Raw genomic sequence first — 26231 nt, forward strand, 5'->3', positions numbered from 1 at the left:
AACCACTTCCATTTGGACAATTTTCCACACACTTTTTCAACCATTCCCTCCCAGTTCTGTTCCTGATATCTTTCCCTCCCAAGAAATACCCCTAAAAACTTCAATCCTTCATTTCCCCATTTAATTTCACCTGGGAGTACTGGAGGATGCTTCTCTTGCCAATTCCCCATAATGAACCCTTCACTTTTGTTCCAGTTGACCCTTGCAGATGAGGCCTTTTCATAAATATTAAGACTTTCTTTTAATGCTTCAACATCATTTTTGTTTTTGATAAAAACAGTGATATCATCTGCATAAGCGGATACTTTAATAGGCCTTTTTTCAAACCCTTTAACCATAAAACCTTGTAATTTTTTTCTTAATTGACATAATCGGCTGTTTTTGTACATTTTACGTTTTAATTTAAAATGTTTGCGACTTTAATATAAGTAGGCTACATGGTTAATATTTTACCACTTGCTTAAACATCTATTAAAGAGTGTATATATGTACAAAGAGAATCGCAATACTGACAAAACTTGTGTTTGTGGTACAGCCGCAGATCAGTTACTGTATGCATATGTGAAAGCACTACACACTGCAAATGGAGTATGTGTGAAACAGGCGTAAGGGTGGATTTCCTGCAGAGGTTCAAGCTGCAAGACTGCCGAATGACTAAAGAAAAGTTGTCAGCAAGATGGTAGAAAACTGTACATTTCTTGTCTATTCCACCCACTGCTACTTATACCAACGACGGAAATAAGCGCAGTTACAATAGATTAATATGTGGGAGAGCGTTGCTATAGAGAGGGATGATATTGTATTCCAATATGTAGCACTTCAAAGTCAACACCAAATCAAAACTGTTTAGAACATTATTTGTAATTGAAAAGGTTTAATGACAAAATATGGTTATAGTTATACTTAAAATAGTAACAAAATAGATGTATGAGATGATAACTTATACCATTAATCTTAGCCAGCATGTACATGTTTCCTGAGAGAGAGATAGTGAGAGAGAGAGAGAGAGAGAGAGAGAGAGAGAGAGCCCTAACTGTGCGTTCACACCGGACGCGAATAGCGCGTCAAATTCGCGTCTACCGCGTCTAGTTTGACGCTTGACCACTTTGTGTTAATTCGCGTGTCTAACGCGCGTAAAAACAAAAGTTTGAAGCGAAATTTACGCGCGTCAGAGGTGAAAGTTTTGGCGGCCATCTTTTTTAGATGTTTATCGAGCATTAGCATTAATCGAGAGAGTCACCGCTCGTATATGCTCTGGAGAGCAGAAACAGCTGCGTAGGGGACATCGTCGCTGTACTCGGGTCCACCAGACCCTCCGGAGGGTTTCAGGAGTTTCACAATTTGCTCCAGGAGCTAGGTTTGGTGGACCTAACGGTGAGGACGCTGACGAGGACAGCGTAGGCCGTATAAGGCCTCGACCTCGAGTGGTCTATGCCTGTCGAGCCCGCCCTCTTTTACCACTTGCTTGAGCAACTTTATATATATATATATAAAGTAGCATTGAATAATACGTTGTTTAAATTGTGTTTAAACGTCTATTAAAGAGTGTATATGTGTACAAAGAGAATCGCAATGCTGACAAAACTTGTGTTTGTGGTACAGCCGCGGATCAGTTACTGTATGCATATGTGAAAGCACTACACACTGCAAATGGAGTATGTGTGAAACGGGCGTAAGGGTGGATTTCCTGTAGAGGTTCAAGCTGCAAGACTGCCGAATGACTAAAGAAAAGTTGTCAGCAAGATGGTAGAAAACTGTACATTTCTTGTCTATTCCACCCACTGCTACTTATACCAACGACGGAAATAAGCGCAGTTACAATAGATTAATATGTGGGAGAGCGTTGCTATAGAGAGTGACGATATTGTATTGCAATATGTAGCACTTCAAAGTCAATAGCAAATCAAAACAGTTTAGCACATTAGTTGTAATTGAAATGGTTTAATTACAAAATATGGTTATAGTTACACTTAACATAGTTACAAAATATATGCATGAGATGATGATAACTTATACCATTAATCTTAGCCAGCATGTACATGTTTCCTGAGAGAGAGAGAGAGAGAGAGAGAGAGAGAGAGTGAGAGTAAGAGACAAAGAAAAGAGGAAGTAAAGAGAGAGAGAGAGAGAGAGAGAGAGAGAGAGAGAGAGAGAGAGAGTAAGAGACAAAGAAAAGAGGAAGTAAAGAGAGAGAGAGAGAGAGAGAGAGAGAGAGCCCTAAGAACTATCAACTATTTTTGACTGTCAAAATGCCGGCGGAGCTGCAGTGAGTTGTTCAAAATCTTTCTTTTTAGTGAACTCTGGGTACACAATGTTTTTGGTCTCAATCTCAATTTCTTATAGCTTTCTTATTTCTTTCAATTCAATTTTTTTTAGAATTTCTATCATGATGGTTCTTCTCCATATGAATGTACCAAAAGAGTTGGTAATTTAAACTTTATCTATGATGGGGAAAATCACTTTGATAAATATACTACTACTACTAGATTCCCACTACTAATGTGATCAGATGATGTCAGCTTTTTGATGATGATGATAACGATATAGTCATCATGTAGTGCTCTGATCAGCTGACCTCTTCTAGACTGTCATGCGTGTTATTCATTTCATATAATTGATTAGAGTAAAACATATAGAAAAACACTAAACATTTTGAACTACTGTTTCACTTTGATACACTCAAACCTCAAGAATCAGCGCGTGAATCTCAATAACGGTGACGTGCTTCATAAAGAAAACCAGGGATGGGCAAACTCGGTCCTGGAGGGCCACTGTCCTGCAGAGTTTCTCTCCAACCCTGATAAACTCTCCTGTCTGTAGCTTTCTAGTAATCCTGGAGACAGTGACTACGTTTACATGCTGACAAATATCGGGTTATGGTCGGGTTATGGTCGGGTTAAGGTCACTATTTGGGTTTCTGAAACATTCGGAATAACCCGTTTACATGCGTGAGTAGAGAGAGTTACTCCTGTATACATGGAATTTGTAATCAATTGGCAATATCCCGATGTAAACGGCGACGCACGGTTAGCGTTTGGACGTACGGACAACGTTAAGACGCAATGTGCGTCATTTCCGATTCTTCTTCCTGTATCCAAAGGCAACAACAACAGCAGAAGCACGCGGATAATGAATAGCTCGGGGCAGATAGCGATCGCCTTTGTTTGCGCTTTCCTCCTCGCTCCAAAAGTGTGGTGCTGTGCTGTGTCTCGCCATGTTTACCTCTACTTCTTGTTTACTTCCGTTATACTGCACGCGGGTTTTTGTATGCGCCGTCTCTACTCAAAAGACCAAGATTCCTTGCGAATAGAACATGCGCAGAACACAAATCAATGTTCCTTTTGATGGGGATATGCCGATACGCGTTTACATGACCAAATATTCGGGTTAGAAAAGGGGTACCCCAGGGATAATATCCGGGTTTTTAAAAACCGGGATATGAGCATATCCGGGTTTTTGCCGGTGTTTACATGGCCGTGCGCGACCGGGTTATTGCTAATATCCCGGTTTTGAACGGGTTATTGGCTGCATGTAAACGTAGTCATTGATTAGCTGTGTTTGATGAGGGTCCCAGATAGCAAGCAACCATCCAAACAATGTTAAATCAGTGTTAATGTGTCAATGTTACTGCATTGAATCAACATCACTTTTACACCCATAATGTTTTTTTAGATTTCATCCGAAAATCAATGATAATGGCATTGAATTTATGTTACAATGTGATGATGATGATTCAACATCATGCTTGCACTCTCAGAAAATAAAACACAACAAATATAACAGTATAACAGTGGCCCTCCAGGACCGAACCCTAATTTGTCGACTTTTCTTTAGTTAAAAAAAAATGGTTTCCTTCATCTCAGTGCAATAAGATTTTGTGACTTTTTCTAAATGATCTATCTTTACACACACAAAAACTGGGCTTGATTCGGTTGTTCTGAAGGTATTTAAAAAAAAAAAGTCAGACTCAAGACCTTTGAAATGAATGTCTTTGAAATGAAAATTGTTTTTTTATTTTTCATTTGTCAAAAAAAAATCAATAAATCCAGAATAAATCTGAAAATTTCCATACGTCAATGTACTAGAGCACAAATAGTCCAGGCGGTTTAAGCCAAAATGGGGGTCAACCGTGAACAAATTGCAACAGAATCAAACTCAACTGATTTTGTATCCTCAATATGTCCTGAGTAAGGGGAAAAAAGCTCAGAAGAATCCCATTAGGGGAAAGTTCTGAAAAAGACCCAAATATATCCTATTCATACGCCTATTCATTATCTTTCTCACATGAATAGGGTAAAAAATTTAAACTTTAGATATCACCATGAAAATTACTGAGTTGATTACTTATATCAAGACAAACAAAAAATGTTTTTTTTTGTTTTTTTTGTTTGTTAACATGGACAAACGGTGCATAATCTAATTACAGATGTGCTAATTTGCATAAATCCCACAACAGATCTAAACATTGGGTCTAGCCAGGAGAAAATGTCTTGTTGAATCTTGTTGACATATAACAGTAAAAGACTAAATGTTAAGGTCTGAATGGAACCCATTTAGGCTACCCATGAGCATTAATACATAGAGGCAGGAAGAAGTACTTTAAAACAGCCTTTATTAATTATTATTGCAGAGATGGGGTTTGGGGCTGGGTCCGTGGGACTGTTTCTGGGGGACGAGAAGATGTTTCATGAGATGCTTCGCGTCGGGGTCCCGTTCAGCCTGTCGGGGTTGTTATCCGCTATAACAACCGCCTCGCTATACATTATCCCTTACTTAAGACATGGATACATGGATTATTGTAGGCATTACACTGCCATGTATGTAATTCAAGTCGATTAATCTCAAGACAGCTAACAAGTTATTTGCTGCTGCTAGCCGTGTTAGCTATCTAATGAAACTATTCGCTAATCCTAAACTTGACATCGTTTCACCAAAAATAGTCGTACAACAGCTCAACACACATCCAGATGTTCCCAATAAATTGTAGTTGATCACCAGGTATGTTTTATTAATGTATATTAATGAATAATCCATGTAGGAAAAACAAAAGGACATATTTCTTACCTGAGGGACAGCTTAGTGACAGTTGAAAGTTGAGAGTTGATAGTTGAGTGGACCTTGAATTAATGACTGACTGAATCTCTGAATGTTTTAAAAACGCTATTCCCAATGTTTAGATCTGTTGTGGTATTTATGCAAATTAGCACATCTGTAATTAGATTATGCACCATTTGTCCATGTTAACAAACAATTAAAAAAAAACTTGTAATACATTTTTTGTTTGTCTTGATATAAGTAATCAACTCAGTAATTTTCATGGTGATATCTAAAGGTTACATTTTTTACCCTATTCATGTGAGAAAGATAATGAATAGGCGTATGAATAGGATATATTTGGGTCTTTTTCAGAACTTTCCCCTAATGGGATTCTTTGGGGCTTTTTTTTCCCCTTACTCAGGACATATTGAGGATACAAAATCAGTTGAGTTTGATTCTGTTGCAATTTGTTCACCCTTTTTTCCTAAAACTCCTGGACTAAAATACAATGTGGAACGAACGTGATCACTTACACACACACACACACACACACACACACACACACACACACACACACACACACACACACACACACACACACACACACACACACACACACACACACACAAACACACACACACACACACACACACACACACACACACACACACACACACACACACACACACACAGAGACACACAAAGGTATTTACTTTCATGTACTAAAATGTGTTTCTTATTCTAAAGTTAATAATTATATACATTTGGATTATTGAATTAAATAATATGTAACTGCATTCAAGTCTTTTCTTTTAGTGTCATTACTGGAAATTTATGTGGCATTATTGCAAAAACAAGACGCTTCAAAAGACCTCAAATAACAACAAAAAAAATACTGATTTAATGTGTTTTAAAATGTTTAAATATATATATATATTCATAACAAAAGCTGTAATAAGAGCAGTCAGTCACATCCAAAAAAATGAATGGATCTCTATGGCGCCTCTGCTGGAAGTGTATGGTAATTACACTTTTTGGCAAAACTATATTATCTGCACAAAAAATTCTAATCAGCAGATGAAGAATTATGCATCTCACACCGAGATCAATATCCAGAAACAACTCATATTTCATTTCGATCATCATTAATGGTTTTTTTTATTTTTTTATTTTTATAAAAAGGTAATATTTCATATGCATGCTAATGGTGTAGCTGAGGTCTTTTGCAGTAAATAGGCACAAAAGTACTTCACATCTCCCAAAACATAGCATTAATTCATAGATGTTATAAAAAACATAAGTAAAAAAAAAAAATATATATAATATTTGTATTATTAAAAATGTAAAAAATAAAAATAAAAAATACAATCACTCTCCTAGTGCATGTTTAATCATATTGTTTTAAATGATTTGTTAATGCATTATTTTGTCATACCTTTACTTGAGAGGGCCCTAATCATGATCAAATTCACTGTTAACTACTTCCCAAACTCAGCTCATGATTGATCATATTGACCCCAAATGCACTGAGTGTAAACAGGAAACTAGAGACATATGAGGAAAAGATGGTTCAGTCCTGTGTCTGCTGGGAAACTTCCGCTAAAACTGTATAAGAATGTTTAGAGAGTGTTATCCTTCCTTTTAGGAGAACATTCTGGTAACAAAAATAAAATTATCTACAGAAAACATTACAAGAACAAAACATAATGCTCTCAAAACATTCATAGAACAACAACATTTCTATCTGGGATGAGCTCATATTGTCAAATCAAGTCAAGTCACCTTAATTTATATAGAGCTTTTAACAATATTGATATGGAGATCATAGTATGAGCACACAGTGAATGCGCTGTGAGTAAAAGAACTACAAATAACCTTTATCTTTTGTTTGTTTGTTTTGTTGTACTGGTGGTGTAAAGGAATACAAATATTCTCCTAGTGCATGTTTAATGATATTTTATTAAATGATTTGTTAATGCATTATTTTGTCATGACTTTACTTGAGAGGGCCCTAATCATGATCAAATTCACTGTTAACTACTTCCCAAACTCAGCTCATGATTGATCATAAACTTACTATCAAACACACAACGAGTGTTCAGCTCAGTGAAGTGATGTTGTGTGGTCAGAGAACAGAAGTACAGTATCATCACGACTGTGTCTGGATGGAGAGTGAACTACTGATCCCAGCAAACCTTCCCTGAGTTTTGCTCCTTCCTTTGGGAACTGTTCCACAAATATTCTTTGTGGGTTTTGAATTGTTATTTTGTATTTAGCTGTGCATAAGTCACAGTAGGGTGAGTTTGAAGGAAAGAGAGAAACACAGAACAGATAAAGAGCTTTTAAGGGCAGTTATTAGTGTATTTTCTACGGTTGAAGAGGATTATCAACTAATCCTGTGCCGTCCAGTAATGTTTATGACAAAGCTGACATCAAGAGTTCAAGATATGATGATATTACATTATTTACATTTGTTTCAAAGTCAGGGTATTTCTTATTCCTTCTTAAAGAGGCGTTTGATTTGGTTTATCATAAATGTTAATGAATGCATTTACCATCAAACATCGGAAAAAGACTGTATGATTTGATTCTTCTGCTTTTTATGCTGGTATGGTTTATGTTTTTTCATTTATTAATATCATAATGATCACTGAGATATACTGTGTTTCAGGTATCAGTGGAGTGGAGGATCATGTGTTCATCAGTTCTGGTGAAAATGTGCGTCTGTCCTGTAATAATGCTCTTCCTGACTGCAAATTTAAAACTACATGGACCTACGCTAACAGATTCAGAAACTCAGGGACAGTTGCACTGATTACTAAAGGGATAAAGAAGAAAGACACAGAGAGACATGAGAGACTGAGTCTGGAGTCTGACTGCTCTCTGAACATCAAGAACGTCACAGAAGAAGATTATGGATTTTACATCTGCCAACAATGGATAAATGTGTATGGAGGAGACCAAAAACAAGGACCTGATGCACATGTTTTTCTGCATGTTCTTCATGGTAAGTTTATGATTATGTGGTCAATTTAAAAACAGCAGATTCTCCCTTTAAACTCAGATGATGATTGAAGAGTCTGTGATTTGTGTCTTGTGTTCAGTTTCAGTGTCTTCATCATCATCATCATCATCATCATCATCCTCATCTTCATCCTCACAGACTGAGATCAGTCCAGGCCGCTCTGTGACTCTCTCCTGTCAGTTGTATTCAGATACTGGATTCTCCTGTGATTATTGGGTTCGTTCTGAGGGAGTTGAGCTGTTGTGGGTGAATCAGGCTGGTGTTGATCTGAAGACAGACTTCATATGTATTTGTTTTTAAACTTAAATGGTTTGCCGCAATTAGTTTCCTCAATCGGTTTGAGTTGAGTTAACTTATTGGGTTTTACAGTGTAGAACAACAACATTTCTATCTGGGATGAGCTCATATTGTCAAATCAAGTCAAGTCACCTTCATTTATATAGAGCTTTTAACAATATTGATATGGAGATCATAGTACGGGCCCCTACTCTGAACGAAGTCAAAAGCCGTTGAATGGTCTGAGCGCGCTCGGGTGTCAGCCAAACCTTCATTCGGCTGAGTCTATTACTGAACCCAGGAAGAGATTCTCTGACTGGGGAGCAGTGAGCTCTTGGATACGTTGATTCTGAGTCCTAGGCATCCCAAATGGCTGAGGAGCACAGATCTGAGAGAGTTTAATTCCGTCTCTGACTGGGCCAGAATGAGCCAGTCATCGAGATAGTTGAGGATGCGCATTCCCTTCTGTCTCAGGGGAAATACACCACACCCATGAACATCTTAAACATGCGTCGTGCCAGAGACAGTCCAATGGTAGGACTGTATACTGGTATGCAACCCCTTCGAAATGCAAACCTCAAGAACGGTCTGTGAAGGGGGGCAATCTGGATATGAAAGTGTGCATCTTTCAGATCCACTGAGAAAAAACAAGCCCCTGGGCATACTAGCATGAGGATTCGTTTCAAAGTTAGCATCTTGAACAGCCATTTCGTGAGGACATAGTTCAGATGTCTGAGGTCTGGGATTGGCCTGATGCCGCCATCCTTCTTGGGAAAGAGGAAGTAACGGCCATAGAAGCCTGACAGCATTTTCGCCAGTATACTGGACATGATGACATGAGGTTACTCGCTCCAATTCGCTCACAGACCACCCCGCTTCGCAGATATAGTCAATGCTTCAGTGAAGAGCAACGTGGCTCACGTCCTCCGCACTGAAGAACTGAGCTTATAGTTTATTTTCATGTGCCGAGAAACAAAGTCTTCTGTGTAAGTTAGACACACATCACTCTATAGCCAAATCTCTCCTCTCCATCTATAGCCGGTGTGTGGAGAGCACAGGACACTTTGTTGATTGATTGATATCTATTAACTCGTGTTCAACCAACAGGAATGTCTAATTTGTCAGTTCAGATCAAAGCAAAAAACGCAAATTCATTATAATCCATTACAAAACTGGGAATAAAAAAAAAATATATATAACTCTGATTGTTCATCTAAAAGAAGAATGTCATATACACCTAGGATGACTTAAGGGTGAGTAAATCATGAGCTAATTAACATTTTTGGGTGAACTATCCCTTTAATTCAGTATTAATAACATCGCAGCGAGATCTAGTGAGAAAGCATTTGAATTCAGCGCAGTATTAACAACACAACACAGAATTCTCTGTTATTAACCATATACTGTATATCAGATCAAACAGCACTGACTTGAAAGTAGGGTTGGGTACTGAAACCTGGCACCGATATGGAACCGGTACCTAAGGGGGTATTCACACCTGACTTGTTTGGTTCGATTGAATTGAACTCAAGTTCGTTTCCCCCCTTGGTGCGAATCTTTTGGGCAGGTGTGAATACAGCAATCACACTCGGGTGAGGACCAAACAACCGAACCGAGACCCAGCTGAAGAGGTACGTTCTCGGTACGGTTCCAAACGAACTCTGGTACGGTTTGTTTACGGTGTGAACATGAACCGACCCAATTGCAAAAAGCACTCCACCTTTTTTGACAGGGTCAGATTTGTAATTTGGGGTGATAAAATGCCTATAGGCTACATTAATCTGTGATCTGTAAGGACCAGCTGCCACACGGTTCGGCACGCATGTGATTTGCGGACTAACTACTAAATTTAACCATCATAGAGTGAAAGTTTGTCATTTGGATGTGTTCAAACAATTTTAAACGCAAAAGAGGCGAAAATCGGGATTCACTCATTACCCGAAGTGCGTGCGAACACCGAATTGATTCCTCTTTTGTGTTTCCTTGCCTTTGAATGGACACACATGCACACAAAATGATGTTAAAAACTCGTCTACCCGTCTCAGCAAGTATTTTTTTTTTTTTTGGTTATGTCATAGGTGTAATTTACAGAATAATTTCTGTAGCCTATTGGAATACAACTGTTAGACTTTGTAACTTTGTTATTTAGTATTTATCTCTGCTTGTAATTTGTGATTCCAACGAATCAGTAAAAGCACAAATATTGCATTACGAAATATCTCCATGCAAAAATGTAATATATGGCCATATATGTACTTATATTTTAAATAGCATGACATATATGTATACATATATTTGACTTATCTGAGAACACAATATATGCCTGAAACATATATCTATACATATATTTGACTTATGAGAACACAATATATGCCTGCAACATATATCTATACATATATTTGACTTATGAGAACACAATATATGCCTGCAACATATATCTATACATATATTTGACTTATGAGAACACAATATATGCCTGCAACATATATCTATACATATATTTGACTTATGAGAACACAATATATGCCTGCAACATATATCTATACATATATTTGACTTATGAGAACACAATATATGCCTGCAACATATATCTATACATATATTTGACTTATCTGAGAACACAATATATGCCTGCAACATATATGAACATTTATGTGTCCAAACATGTGAAGAAAATATTTGAGTTCATCCATATATGATACCATATATCTGCATATATTACAGTATAGTATTGGTTTCTCGCATATATGGACAACATTAATTATAAATATGTGACATACATATTTGTTTTCCACATATTTAATAAATGTATGTAAACATACACTGTAACCCTTTACTGTAAATTTACAACGAATTTCTTACAGAATTGTACTGTATTTCCATAATACAGTATTAAGCTGTATCTTTTACAGAACAGCTGTAAATATACAGCACATTTCTGTTTTCGTCCTGATAAATTCGTTATATAGGGACGTCCCGCGTGACGTCACGCCATTTGGAGCAGCCATCTTGACGGAATAGAAAATGCTAAACCGCTGGTGATAATACAGCTCGTCGCGAAATATTCATCTATTTACCAACCTTTGCGGTGATGATTGAAAAATCCTTCCCCGCTGGCGTCCAAATCAAAGAGTTGCTGACCCATCCGGACTCGTGATACCGATAGCCTGCTAAGCTTTTGTATGCTTTTAATGAAGCTCCGGTGTAGCGTGATGGGAAGTGAATAAGGTAGCTGTAAATGTCACCGAACTCAATGTCAGGAAGTTTTTCTACACATTTAATGCCTGTAAAAAGAACTCGTGGTGCTTCATATGGATCTATGATTCCTAATTATTTTATCTTCCTCTTGTATATTTCTTTTTATGATGACATGACGTGAAGAGTTAGCTGACGGCCGCTGCGCTAATAATAGATAGTGGCCAGTGACCGCGACGCTGAAGTGTGTGAGAACAAATGAATAACATCAGTGCAAACCACGAAAATTTATTTATTTGGATTAAATATTTAAATATTAAATTTTAATCATTCTGTGTCATTTTTCAATGTCAGTCTTTTCACTATTTACATGTTTATGTCCAAAATGCTATAATATTCAAAGTAGTTGACTGTCGTTCTCCTCTACCCTGTGTACATTATTGATTAAATAGCCTAACGTCGTTAGCCTATTCAAAATCGTTACAGGCACCTCGCGAGCATTCATTCATTCAACTATTTTAAAAGACTGGAATAAACACTAGCACACACAAGCAATCTTTTTATAGTCAATTTAATAAATAAAAAATGTAACAACAGGTATGAAATGTCAGAAAGAGAAAAAAAACGTAATGGGAAGACGACAATAGGACTGCTGTAGCTTAGTGGATAAATATATTTAGCCTATTTATTAAGATTGCACAGTTGGAAAGAAAATATATTTATAGGAACATTTCAGCAGGCTCAAGATAATTAATACAGTGACCATTATTCGTTATTTTAATCAATTCGCAGCCATAAAACGTGATAATTCGCATTCTCATGTATGTGCGCTTGTGCAATAGTATTCCGTCAAAATGGCTGACACGCGGCTAGGGGTCACGTGACTGGGAGATCCCTATAGGATCATACCATCATACTGACTGAAAAGGCATTGCATTGTGGGATTGATTTCTTTCGCGCTCAATTCAGTTCAAATGTGACGCGACATGCGAGCAGACAGTAACGTTAGGCAGCTACAACAGGCAAACTTGTTTCGTCAGCGGGATTCAACTGAACAAATAATCATTCCTGTTATCAAGATAAACAATGTCTGTGAATCTGTGAGCAATTTTAAAGCTTTTTTGAGGTTCGGTTCGTGTTTCAAACATTAGTTGCCTGTGACGCAGCTGGACGACGTTAAAGGTAGCAGCTACCTGAGGACGGATGGAAGAATTTGTCATTGAATAATCTGCGCGTGACGATAAGTGGGATTTAGAGTTTGAGAAGATGGAGAATTGTTCAACTGAGTGATACGGTAAGCCAATATATAAGTTATTATTTATCTTTTTTTGCGTTCGCATTTCTACATTGTTTTCACGTAACGTTATTTTTGGTTTGATTTTGCGAACGCGGTTTACTACCGTGGCCGCGCAAGCAATTCACTGACTCTGTTCACCTGTTTACCAAGTAACGTTAACTTCGACATTTCATATAATAGGCAACCTTTACCATGCTATTTGCATGACGTGCATTTGATATATATTTTTTTCGTTTTAGGCTTTGTAATCTGATGGCCATTGTTAATGTAAGTGCTTTTAAGTAGTGTTACATAGTCTATGTGGTAAAAAAAAAAATGCTGTCAAATTCTGTCAGGTCTGTGATCGTGCTTTTCGTTGTCAGAATTTTGCTAGCACATGAAAATCCATGTTCCTAATGCTGTTTTCAAATGTAGTGGGCCTATTCCTGATTGCCATCCCATGGTCCTACAACTACTCCCTAATTCAAAGAAGTTAGACGGTGTTATCCTTCAAGCAGATAAGTAGAGATTATTAAGCAAATCTCATTAATCTGTAATATGTTTTATGTTTTGGTTCTGTTGATCAAGGTTGTGCTGTCCTTTTTAAAAATTGTTTCAGGAATTTGCATCGCTGATGTCCAGCAATCTACATTTGCCAGAAAGTCCACGACTTATTTCCTGGTATGTAAACATTAAAGGGGTAGATGAAACCTAAAATGAAAAGCCATCATTTACTCACCCCACTGCAAAATATGTTTTTCTTAATTAGTGTTTTTATTTTGTTTCCAGTCCAGATATCTACAATTCTTACATGAAGAAGCATTTAATAGACAAGTAAAAATGGTCTTGTTTTCTGAAAGAATAAGTCAAAATTAAGTGAGTTTATGCTTAAAACAAACATAATTATATGCCAGTGCATTTTAGCATTCTAACCAATTTTAATTTTTAGTTGAAAAATTTAATTCATAGAACTATGAATAGACAACTACATCGAACCACAGTGGAACCCACAGTAGTTATTTTAATTATTATTATTTTATTTATTTATTTATTTTTATTCCATTACAGGTCAATCTCTAAGCAACCAGTGCTGGATATTAAGTTTGGAAGGTCAAGGTGTGTGTGAAGGATCACAGCCTGACTTCATCATGGCCTGGCAGCGCTGTTTGCCTCCTCCTATGAGTTCAGCTTGCAGTACCAGGAAGAGGCAGCACCTTGAGTTTGTTCAGAGGTTAGTCATTGGCATATTTGTCATTCATATATATATATATATATATATATATATATATATATATATATATATATATATATATATATATATATATTAGACTGAATTGTGTCACTAACCTTGACTTGACAGTATTTATTATGTTGACTACTGGTATGAACAATATGGCCCTGGGTTCCATACAGGGCTTAGCTTAAGCCAGGTCTAGGCCTTAATAAAATTAGGGTATTTAAGCAGCTTTTATAATAATGTATCATAAAAAATAAAAACCTTACTGGTGTGCATCTTGAGATAAAACAGTGGCAGTCATATATTTTAAGATATGTCAGTGCAAGTTGTTTTCAGTTGAAGGATTAGTGAAAATTCTGTCATTAATTACTCACCCTCATGTCGTTCCAAACCTGTAAGACCTTCGTTCATCTTCAGAACACAGATTAAGATATTTTTGATGAAATCTGAGAGGTTTCTGAACCACCCATAGACAGCAACGTCTTTGCAACTTTTAAGGCCCAGAAAGCATTTTTTTTGTAAATTTGGAGTGCTGTCAATACAGAGAACAACGACAAAAATCAGTGTTGCCTACACCGTGTTATCCTCTTTTTAAAATTTTCACCCTGTTGACTTCAATGGGGCAATGTTTAAACCTGCTTTTAGCCTCTTAATATCCTTGATGTGTCATACAAGTGCCCAGCCATGTGAGTGATTCCTTCAGCGTGAACACGGGTGAATCTGACTGCAGTAGATGTGAAAGATATCTTGTTGAAACATCTACAAATGTCCATATATGGGTGAAAATGCCCCTTGAAATCAATTTAAGGTGGCAAATATTACCCCTTAATAAAAAATGTTAATTTCTGTCAGTGCTGTAAACTGACCACTGCATAGAATATGAAAAATATGAATATCTTTGTCAGTCAGCTGTCAACAGGCCTAAACAAGCCATGGCACCAAGCACAGAAACACAATCAGTAAAATGTTATCTAATTATTATCAAGAAAACTTTGAAAATATCGATCGAGACATATTTTGTCAATATTGCGCACCCCTAATGCATGGTATTAATTTTGATTTCTTCGGGTCTTAAAAAGGTCTTAAAAAGCCTTAAATTTGACTTTAAAAAATGTGCAGAAACCCTGCTTCATAATATTTAGGTTGAACCACTGTAGCTATATATTTACCATTGTTTTTACCACTTTTCTGGGCTTTGACAGTTGCAATGATATTGTTATCAATGGAAGGACAAAACTATCGGATTTCATCAAAAATATCTTCATTTGTGTCCCGAAGATGAACAAAAGTCTTGAGGGTGAGTAATAATGACAGAATTAAAATTTTTGGGTGCAAACATGCATTTTAGTCTGGTAGATCATGTTGTCATATATGCAATAAACATTGCAAGGCTTGCAATTAAGTTAAATTATTTCTGTCACAAATGTTTGGGCTGGATTCTGGCAGTGTGTGCTCTATATAAACTGAGAGTCTATGACTGCCTTTCCACTGATACTCTGATGGACCTGATGAGGGGATGATATTGTTAATGAGCTGGGTGATGAGTAGACAAAAGTTGTAGAATAAAACTTTAAATCTGGCAACCCCACTTCCAAAAGTTTAGTTAGTTGACAGTGTTGCATGTAAACAGACACATTGAGTTGATGCATTTTACCAGGGCAGAAAAAATATCAGTTATTGATCACAACATCCAACATTGCATTTTTTTTTTTCATGTTGTTCAGTTTTAGACAGCTTTTGTGCTTTCTCTCTTTGTCAAAATATATACACTCAGTTAATAATATTTAATTGTTGTTTTTTTCTGCCTTTTAGACGCTTTCTTGACATCAATCCTGAACGTGGATCAAACACAAAGAAAGGACAAGTAACTTCAAAGAAAACTGGCCAAGTTGTGCAAAACAAGAACACCACTGTAAGCCTACAGGTGTCCTCACTTCTGCGAAAACTTGCAGACTTTGAATGGGATTTCGTTTGCACTTTTATGGACTTCAAAAAAGAAACAGAATTTCACTGTCGTTATAAAGCTTGGAAGAGCCAGGACATTTTTTAATATAACTCCGACAGTATTCGTCTGAAAGCAGAATGTCATATAGACCTAGGATGACTTGAGTGAGTAAATCATGGGCTAATTTAAATTTTTGGGTGAACTATTCCTTTAATTAAGTGCTAACTGTTACCTGTTTGTTGTTAAGTGTTAAAATTGCATTTTATGTTTAAAAAGTAATTCAGCCAACATGTTCACAGATGGCATTTTAACTAAATAAATGTTTTAAAACCCAGAAAATGTTGTTTTCTTTTTCCTAGTGTGACTACTCTTATGAAACCTTAAAGTATAATATTTTAATTATGTAATAATAAAAGCAGTATTCCCTGTAAAAATACAATGTATTGCTGTCGACAAGTTTAATAATGTAAAATGTGGTATAATTGGTAATTACAGTGGAGTACTGTAAATGCTGTTTACTGTACTAGTGTTGTAAAAATACAGTATGTGGATGGCAACCCAGCTGCCAGTATTTTACTGTAAATTTACAGTGAAAAGTTTTACAGTGTACATGCATGTGATACTGATGCATTTTTAAAGCTGTGGCATATGGTTATGGTGCTTTGTGGATGTATTTGTCAAAAAATATTTGGTATTCACACAATAGACAATCTCCAACTATAGGCATTTAATTTCAAGGCATTCAGATATAAGATTTGTATCCCTAATATATGTGAAAGTATGTACTATAGAAATAAGTACATATATGCATGTATACATATATGCGTCTTACATATATTTCACATTTATGTGCATATACGGGAAAATATATGGCACTTACATGAAAACGGCCATTTTTGCTATATTTTGAAATATATGTTTCATATATGTCTATGTGTTTTACATATATGAATTTTGCATATATTCTCATATATGCAGCAGACATACATGGGCACTAACATTATATATGTAATTTACATATACTGTATTGACATATATTACATTTCTGTATGGGTAATTAAATATTCAGTGATTAATTGAGTGATAATTGACAATTATTGAAGACACCTGATGTTAACAAGCAGAATCACTGAAGGAGAAAATCTCACCGTTATGGTGATCAGTGTTTGCTTTAGTTGGGCTTTTGACTTTTAATGTACCCTTATTTTAACACTTTTGAGTGTGGTCTAAGATAAATTCCCAGGAGAGTTAATTTAACACTGGAGTTTTTGCTGTGTATAGATGAAGTGTGATCTTGACGCATCTGTCAGTGAAACACTTCTGGAGGTTGTGAATTTGTGGTTTCACAAGCACAAACTTAGTAGCCTAATAAAAGCTTCATGGTACACACACACATATAGCAACACAATGTGTTAGTGATGTGATGGGAAAAAAAGTGTCAATAATAAAAATTTAAAAAATAGACATAAAAATGACCCTGAGGACACTGTATTGGGTCACTTAAAAATAACTATATTTCATTATGTTGAAATTGTTTTCTCTGACAAATAATCAGTAGCTACAATAGCTGGGTTTCCATCCAAACTTAAAGTTTATAAATTTTGCGTTTCCATCACTCGTTTCTGATGCGATACTTCAAAATATGCATAAAAACAGGGTGATGGAAACATTGCTAATGAGAGGATAAATATATGTTTGTATTGATTTGTGTGGAACTGTTCATTCAAAGTACTTTGTTCAGTGTCAAACATAACACTTCTTTATGGACTTGGTTGGTTTCTGGACGCCACTGTACAGTTCAGCTTACTTTCTGATCCAGAGCTTTTCAAAGTCAACACAGTTTTACACCAGAGATCTTTCTGATCGCTTCTTCAGCTGTGTCATAGAGTCAGGACTAAACACTGATGAGATCAGAGGAAGTAACCAACCAGAGGAGGAGCTGATGATGTTTCAAGGAAGAGCTGTAACTATATATAGTGAAGAGGAAGACTGACAGAAACACAAAATGGCTGATAAGTGTGATCTGTGTCTGCTGGGACTGATCATTCTCTCTTCACTTCTCACAGGTAAAGAAATCTGTATTTTCTCTAAAGACATTTAGTGGAATTAGTCTGGAAAGAGTTCATTTGAACATGCTCAGTTTATTCTTGCACACATTCACGTTGTGATCTCAGAGTTGTGTATTGATACACACAGATCATACTGTATTATTCCTGATACTGGACATAGTGTCACTCAAACATCTGATGATGAAGAATTATCTTCATATTAAGAGTGTAACGCCCGTTTCACACATACTCCGTGTGCATATTTTTTTCCACACCCATGTTAACAGGTTAGAGCTTTCAAACTTCATGTGGATGCGGTCCGGCGATCCGTTCGAGGTAGCGATCGTTTTCACACCGAGTCTAATTTTGCTGTGCTGCACGCGCTGAATTAAAATGAGTCAAAATGAACACAGATTGACATGAAAATATAATAATCTCACCATAAATGCATTTAATTAAATAAAATGTAGTAATCTCACCATAATTTATATTTAATATTTTACCACTTGCTTGAGCAACTTTATAGATATATATATAAAGTAGCATTGAATAATACGTTGTTTAAATTGTGTTTAAACGTCTATTAAAGAGTGTATATGTGTACAAAGAGAATCGCAATGCTGACAAAACTTGTGTTTGTGGTACAGCCGCAGATCAGTTACTGTATGCATATGTGAAAGCACTACGCACTGCAAATGGAGTATGTGTGAAACGGACGTAAGGGTGGATTTCCTGTAGAGGTTCAAGCTGCAAGACTGCCGAATGACTAAAGAAAAGTTGTCAGCAAGATGGTAGAAAACTGTACATTTCTTGTCTATTCCACCCACTGCTACTTATACCAACGACGGAAATAAGCGCAGTTACAATAGATTAATATGTGGGAGAGCGTTGCTATAGAGAGTGATGATATTGAATTGCAATTAGACATGTGCCGGTATTATTTTCCATCAACCGCTTAAACAAACACTGCGTATATGCTGCGCAAAACACGTGCGCACTCTGATGTAAACAATCCCCACATGTATTAGCACTGTGTGCATGAGGCGCCGTGCGCACTCTAGTCTAATGTAATGAATCCTCACATGGAGAAGAAGCATGGCGGAAGGAGGAACGCTGCCGACGATTTATTCCCCTTCTAAAAGTAGGGCTGTCAACTCTACGCATTCAGCGTGAGACTCACGCAATTTACACTTTTCACACGCTCTCGCGCCACACATCCATTTTCTCACGCAGAGAAAAATCGTGGAGCAAAGAGGACACTGACACCGACAGACTAGTCAGAGCAGGTTACTACTGATATGAAAACAATTCTCAGCTCTCAGGTTATGTCCATTTTATTACGAAATTCAGACAATAAATACCGTTTTGGTGCTTGTAAATGTGACGGGACCGATCGCTGTAACGCCTCAGTTCAAGTAAACCGATCATCTGTTACTTTTTATTTAAAGATACAGTACAACTTACCGAAAGGTATTTATGCCTCATACATAATATCGATCAATCAGTGTTTTTCAACCATGGAAAGATGTCAATAAAACTGCAGGTGAACAATTATGTCACAGAACATTAGTTACATTTACCTCAGGAAAGCCATTTAATGACCAACACTAGTTGACTAGAAAAAATAGCTATAGAGAGGAGTATTTTGCTAAATATGTGCACTATATTACATTTGTATTATATTTTTACTTGTCATAATTGTTATTATAATGAAAACCAATTATTTTTTAACCTTTAATAATACCAGCTGACAGGGCTCTCTGTATGTTTACAGCATTATGTGAGATATTTTTTCTTGAGAAAAATTAACATGTAGGCTCTCTACTGTAGTAGCCTACCTAATATGTATCCAAAGAGTCAATATTGAATCAAGATTGAAATCAAATCCCAAGAATTCAATTGAAATCGTGAAAATTGTGTAAAATTCTGTTTAGTTACCAAATGTTTTGACAATCACAATTACACCTGCAATTACACAATTACAATTGCAATATTGTGATGCAAGTTGTTGTTTTTCCTACAGTACAGAGAGTGATTTGTTCATCTTGTGTCGACCGCGCATGCGCAAAATCCTCTGGGTTCTGTACCGGAAAGAGAAATGATTAGTTCATCTCTTGAGTCTTCGGGTCTGATTCTTCTGAGTCTTTCGTTCTTTTGACACCTGACGTGATGTGACAGCGCTGGACACATAAATGAGTTAATAATTCCCAAACTTTCTTATAAACAAGCGTGTAGTCAGTTTTTTAACAGTTACATGCTGCGTTTTTGCTCTCAATCTCCATTTCTTATAGCTTTCTTATTTCTTTCAATTCAAATTTAATTCAAATTCAAATGATGGTTCTTCTCTAGCCTGGTTAAAACCAGACCCTTCTCAGTTGAAACTGAGTATAGGGTCTGGCGAAGCTATGTAGACAAATCATTTCCAAAGGGGCGTCACCAACCGACGTAGCTCAAATTCCTCTGGGAGCAATTGGATAGTCATAAAATCAGATCGATGAAGGAGATGACGTATGCTTCGAGTGTTGTTCTTTGCTCCGGTTTTAACGAAAACGGTAAGTTTAAATCGCTCAAAACAGACGCGATAACTGATTCGTTTATATACGGTCTATGATTCGAACGAGTGATGTTCCACGGCGGCATCCATCTTTGTAATGAAATCTCCTTCAGCGTCGCTGCGCTATCGTCATCATGTAAATCCCTCCCCAAACGTTTCTGATTGGTGCCGCGATTTCGGCGGCACAGAAATGAGTTTGAATGGGCTCTTCTCCAGACTATCCTGGAGAGAGAATTAAAATTCGCCGGAAGTAGTCTGGGTTTTCCCAGGCTAGTTCTTCTCCATATGAATGTACCAAAAGAGTTGGTAATTTAAACTTTATCTATAATGGGGGAAATCACTTTGATAAATATACTACTACTACTAGATTCCCACTACTAATGTGATCAGATGATGTCATCTACTTGATGATGATGATAGCGATATAGTCATCATGTAGTGCTCTGAAACTTGTAATACATTTTTTGTTTGTCTTGATATAAGTAATCAACTCAGTAATTTTCATGGTGATATCTAAAGGTTACATTTTTTACCCTATTCATGTGAGAAAGATAATGAATAGGCGTATGAATAGGATATATTTGGGTCTTTTTCAGAACTTTCCCCTAATGGGATTCTTCAGAGCTTTTTTCCCCTTACTCAGGACATATTGAGGATACAAAATCAGTTGAGTTTGATTCTGTTGCAATTTGTTCACCCTTTTTTCCTAAAACTCCTGGACTAAAATACAATGTGGAACGAACATGATCACTTACACACACACACACACACACACACACACACGCGCGCGCGCACACACACACACACAGGTATTTACTTTGATGTACTAAAATGTGTTTCTTATTCTAAAGTTAATAATTATATACATTTCGATTATTGAAATAAATAATATGTAACTGCATTCAAGTCTTTTCTTTTAGTGGCATTACTGGAAATTTATGTGGCATTATTGCAAAAACAAGACACTTCAAAAGTACTGATTTAATGTGTTTTAAAATGTTTAAATATATATATTCATAACAAAAGCTGTTATAAGAGCAGTCAGTCACATCCAAAAAAATGAATGGATCTCTATGGCGCCTCTGCTGGAAGTGTATGGTAATTACACTTTTTGGTAAAACTATATTATCTGCCAAAAAAATTCTAACCAGCAGATGAAGAATTATGCATCTCACACCGAGATCAATATCCAGAAACAACTCAGATTTCATTTCGATCATCATTAATGTGTTTTTTTTATTTATTTTTTTTTATAAAAAGGTAATATTTCGTATGCATGCTAATGGTGTAGCTGAGGTATTTTGCAGTAAATAGGCACAAAAGTACTTCACATCTCCCAAAACATAGCATTAATTCATAGATGTTATAAAAAACATAAGTAAAAAAAAAATGTATATAATATTTGTATTATTAAAAATGTAAAAAATAAAAATAAAAAATACAATCACTCTCCTAGTGCATGTTTAATCATATTTTATTAAATGATTTGTTAAAGCCACACTAAGTAGAAATTGTGTTTTTGTCAAACAGCGACCCCTAGAGTCGCTGTGGAATACTTGCACTGTCGTAAATATATTATATTATAACGTTTTTACATGATTGCAGCTAAATCACAAGTAAATAGTCTATAGTCTAGGCCTACTGTATAATTTAATTTGTGTTGTTTTTATTGGAATGTAAACATTACAAAATGCCAGATAACATCAATTAAGTTAAATGTACGTCGCATTATTTCATAACATTGGCCGTTATGATGTCATTAGACATGATTACTGCAATTTATCATAATAGTTTGCAAATTGTGCTCGTTTACACTATTTACAACCTCTACGTTAGGCTTATTTATGATAATTATGTGAGATATTGAAAGCTGTTCTCATGATAATTGCAGGAATCAACGTCAACAGCGTCGTCTGATATCCCTCAGGACTACGTGATAAATACACCTCACAACACCTGAGTTCAGCTGGCAAACTAATTCGTGAGGCATAGCTATCTGATTTATCAAAACGATTCCATTTACACCTGGTCACATAAATGTATTTTTGCGAAACGGATTTAAATTCATCGGATTGGAGTTCACGTCACCGAAAGCAACAGATATGAGCTGCATTTTATAGATCATCAGCTAAAATTTAAAAATCAAAGACCGCAATAAGAGAGAGCAGTAACAGCCCTGGTAAGATCATTTCGTTTCTTTACTTTTAATGATGAAGATTGTGTGTTAAGCGTCTGCGACTTACTTTCACTTTGATTTGCGATAGTTTGCACGTTGGCTTGATGCAGTTGCTCATCTGCGGTGATGCGTGTTCCAGCGCGTCGTCATATCTGGAAATAACATAATAGCCTATACAACGCTCTCACACTTTTTTTTTTTTTTTTTTTTTTTTTTTTTTTGCATTTTTGGGAGGAGTACAATTTACATATGTGGTTTCAACAACCATATGCATTTACACTTGTCCAGTTTCGTCTGGAATGCGTCTCAGATCTCCTCCTGAAGTGGTTTGAGGGATCGGATTCAAATCTGTCTCAAATGCGTTTCGGAGGGCATTTAAACCTGGACTTTTCACGATCGGATAGCTATCCGATCTGAGAAAATGCATGAAGTGGCCAGGTGTAAACAACCCCCATGACAAAAACATACGCACGAAAGCTGAAAACAAACGCTGGTTGGCCTCTCACGTCCAAATTTGAGGAAGTGGTGGGGGAAGTGACGTATGCCGTAAAGCAGTCGAATTTTGTAGTTCTTTTTGTGCTCTGGTTACTACCGACCCTGTCAGGCTATGGCAGACGTGTCATTCAACCTATTGTAAGTTGATGTACCATCACAAGGATCTTGGAAATATATTATGAAGGTTGAAAAGTTACATAGTGTTGCTTTAATGCATTATTTTGTCATGACTTTACTTGAGAGGGCCCTAATCATGATCAAATTCACTGTTAACTACTTCCCAAACTCAGCTCATGATTGATCATAAACTTACTATCAAACACACAACGAGTGTTCAGCTCAGTGAAGTGATGTTGTGTGGTCAGAGAACAGAAGTACAGTATCATCACGACTGTGTCTGGATGGAGAGTGAACTACTGATCCCAGCAAACCTTCCCTGAGTTTTGCTCCTTCCTTTGGGAACTGTTCCACAAATATTCTTTGTGGGTTTTGAATTGTTATTTTGTATTTAGCTGTGCATAAGTCACAGTAGGGTGAGTTTGAAGGAAAGAGAGAAACACAGAACAGATAAAGAGCTTTTAAGGGCAGTTATTAGTGTATTTTCTACGCTTGAAGAGGAGGATCAACTAATCCTGTGCCGTCCAGTAATGTTTATGACAAAGCTGAAATCAAGAGTTCAAGATATGATGATATTACATTATTTACATTTGTTTCAAAGTCAGGGTATTTCTTATTCCTTCTTAAAGAGGCGTTTGATTTGGTTTATCCATAAATGTTTATTAATGCATTAACTATCAAACACGGGAAAAAGACTGTATGATTTGATTCTTCTGGTTTTTATGCTGGTATGGTTTATATTTATTAATATCATAATGATCACTGAGATATACTGTGTTTCAGGTATCAGTGGAGTGGAGGATCATGTGTTCATCAGTTCTGGTGAAAATGTGCGTCTGTCCTGTAATAATGCTCTTCCTGACTGCAAATCTAAAACTACATGGACCTACTCTAACAGCTTCAGACATTCAGGGACAGTTGAACTGATTGCTGGAGGGATAAAGAGGAAAAACACAGAGAGACATGAGAGACTGAGTCTGGAGTCTGACTGCTCTCTGAACATCAAGAACGTCACAGAAGAATATTATGGATTATACATCTGCCAACAATATGTGAACGGACAGAAACAAGGACCTGATGCACGTGTTTTTCTGCATGTTCTTCATGGTAAGTTTATGATTATGTGATCAATTTAAAAAGGGCAGATTCTCCTTTTAAACTCAGATGATGATTGAAGAGTCTGTGATTTGTGTCTTGTGTTCAGTTTCAGTGTCTTCATCATCATCATCATCATCATCATCATCCTCACAGACTGAGATCAGTCCAGGCCGCTCTGTGACTCTCTCCTGTCAGTTATATTCAGATACTGGATCTCCCTGTGGTGATTGGGTCAGTTCTGAGGGAGTTGAGCTGTTGTGGGTGAATCAGGCTGGTGTTGATCTGAAGACAGACTCCAGATATCAGATATTATCATCATCATCAGATCAATATCACTGTATCATCACTCTGACTACAACACTCCTGAATGAAGATAACAACAGAGAGTGGAGATGTCGGCTTACTCACAGAAATCAACTCAAGACCTCAGTCAGATACACTGTCAAGTATTCAGGTGAGAAAACACTCTTTTCAGACAGATTTGTCAAAACTTTCACACACTGGCTCTACTCTTCCTGATGGGTTCTGTACCGGAAAGAGAAATGATTAGTTCATCTCTTGAGTCTTCGGGTCTGATTCTTCTGAGTCTTTCGTTCTTTTGACACCTGACGTGATGTGACAGCGCTGGACACATAAATGAGTTAATAATTCCCAAACTTTCTTATAAACAAGCGTGTAGTCAGTTTTTTAACAGTTACATGCTGCGTTTTTGCTCTCAATCTCCATTTCTTATAGCTTTCTTATTTCTTTCAATTCAAATTTAATTCAAATTCAAATGATGGTTCTTCTCTAGCCTGGTTAAAACCAGACCCTTCTCAGTTGAAACTGAGTATAGGGTCTGGCGAAGCTATGTAGACAAATCATTTCCAAAGGGGCGTCACCAACCGACGTAGCTCAAATTCCTCTGGGAGCAATTGGATAGTCATAAAATCAGATCGATGAAGGAGATGACGTATGCTTCGAGTGTTGTTCTTTGCTCCGGTTTTAACGAAAACGGTAAGTTTAAATCGCTCAAAACAGACGCGATAACTGATTCGTTTATATACGGTCTATGATTCGAACGAGTGATGTTCCACGGCGGCATCCATCTTTGTAATGAAATCTCCTTCAGCGTCGCTGCGCTATCGTCATCATGTAAATCCCTCCCCAAACGTTTCTGATTGGTGCCGCGATTTCGGCGGCACAGAAATGAGTTTGAATGGGCTCTTCTCCAGACTATCCTGGAGAGAGAATTAAAATTCGCCGGAAGTAGTCTGGGTTTTCCCAGGCTAGTTCTTCTCCATATGAATGTACCAAAAGAGTTGGTAATTTAAACTTTATCTATAATGGGGGAAATCACTTTGATAAATATACTACTACTACTAGATTCCCACTACTAATGTGATCAGATGATGTCATCTACTTGATGATGATGATAGCGATATAGTCATCATGTAGTGCTCTGAAACTTGTAATACATTTTTTGTTTGTCTTGATATAAGTAATCAACTCAGTAATTTTCATGGTGATATCTAAAGGTTACATTTTTTACCCTATTCATGTGAGAAAGATAATGAATAGGCGTATGAATAGGATATATTTGGGTCTTTTTCAGAACTTTCCCCTAATGGGATTCTTCAGAGCTTTTTTCCCCTTACTCAGGACATATTGAGGATACAAAATCAGTTGAGTTTGATTCTGTTGCAATTTGTTCACCCTTTTTTCCTAAAACTCCTGGACTAAAATACAATGTGGAACGAACATGATCACTTA

At 36.7% G+C, this 26231-nt stretch overlaps 3 protein-coding genes and 1 long non-coding RNA gene across 5 annotated transcripts in view; all 4 read left to right on the plus strand.

Moving 5' to 3' along the window:
* The window catches only part of LOC309509128 (uncharacterized protein), a gene marked incomplete at both ends in the record, with an annotated part of 85808 nt that overhangs the window by 55732 nt on the left and 3845 nt on the right, over positions 1-26231 (plus strand). The window lies entirely within an intron of this gene.
* LOC309509135 (uncharacterized protein) lies at positions 7649-8436 on the plus strand (the record flags this gene model as incomplete). Its single annotated transcript, XM_082183697.1, has 3 exons — positions 7649-8044; positions 8142-8348; positions 8432-8436. Exons 1-3 carry the CDS (start codon positions 7681-7683, stop codon positions 8434-8436), a joined length of 576 nt encoding a protein of 191 aa, XP_082039823.1. The 5' UTR covers positions 7649-7680.
* LOC309497113 lies at positions 12645-16455 on the plus strand. Of its 2 annotated transcripts, none has more exons than XR_014205394.1 (6): positions 12645-12827; positions 13070-13097; positions 13245-13685; positions 13878-14040; positions 15249-15343; positions 15859-16455. It is a non-coding gene; the product is annotated as an uncharacterized lncRNA (long non-coding RNA). The 2 variants fall into 2 exon arrangements; XR_014205395.1 differs by having other exon boundaries at positions 13245-13490; positions 15859-16453.
* LOC309514059 (uncharacterized protein) lies at positions 24121-25115 on the plus strand (the record flags this gene model as incomplete). The annotated part of the gene is made up of 3 exons (XM_082190187.1): positions 24121-24488; positions 24586-24933; positions 25102-25115. The coding sequence occupies exons 1-3, from the start codon at positions 24137-24139 to the stop codon at positions 25113-25115; spliced, it is 714 nt and encodes a 237-aa protein (XP_082046313.1). The 5' UTR covers positions 24121-24136.

This window comes from Leuciscus leuciscus (assembly GCF_965113295.1).
Source record: "Leuciscus leuciscus genome assembly, chromosome: 1".
Lineage (NCBI taxonomy): Eukaryota > Metazoa > Chordata > Actinopteri > Cypriniformes > Leuciscidae > Leuciscus > Leuciscus leuciscus.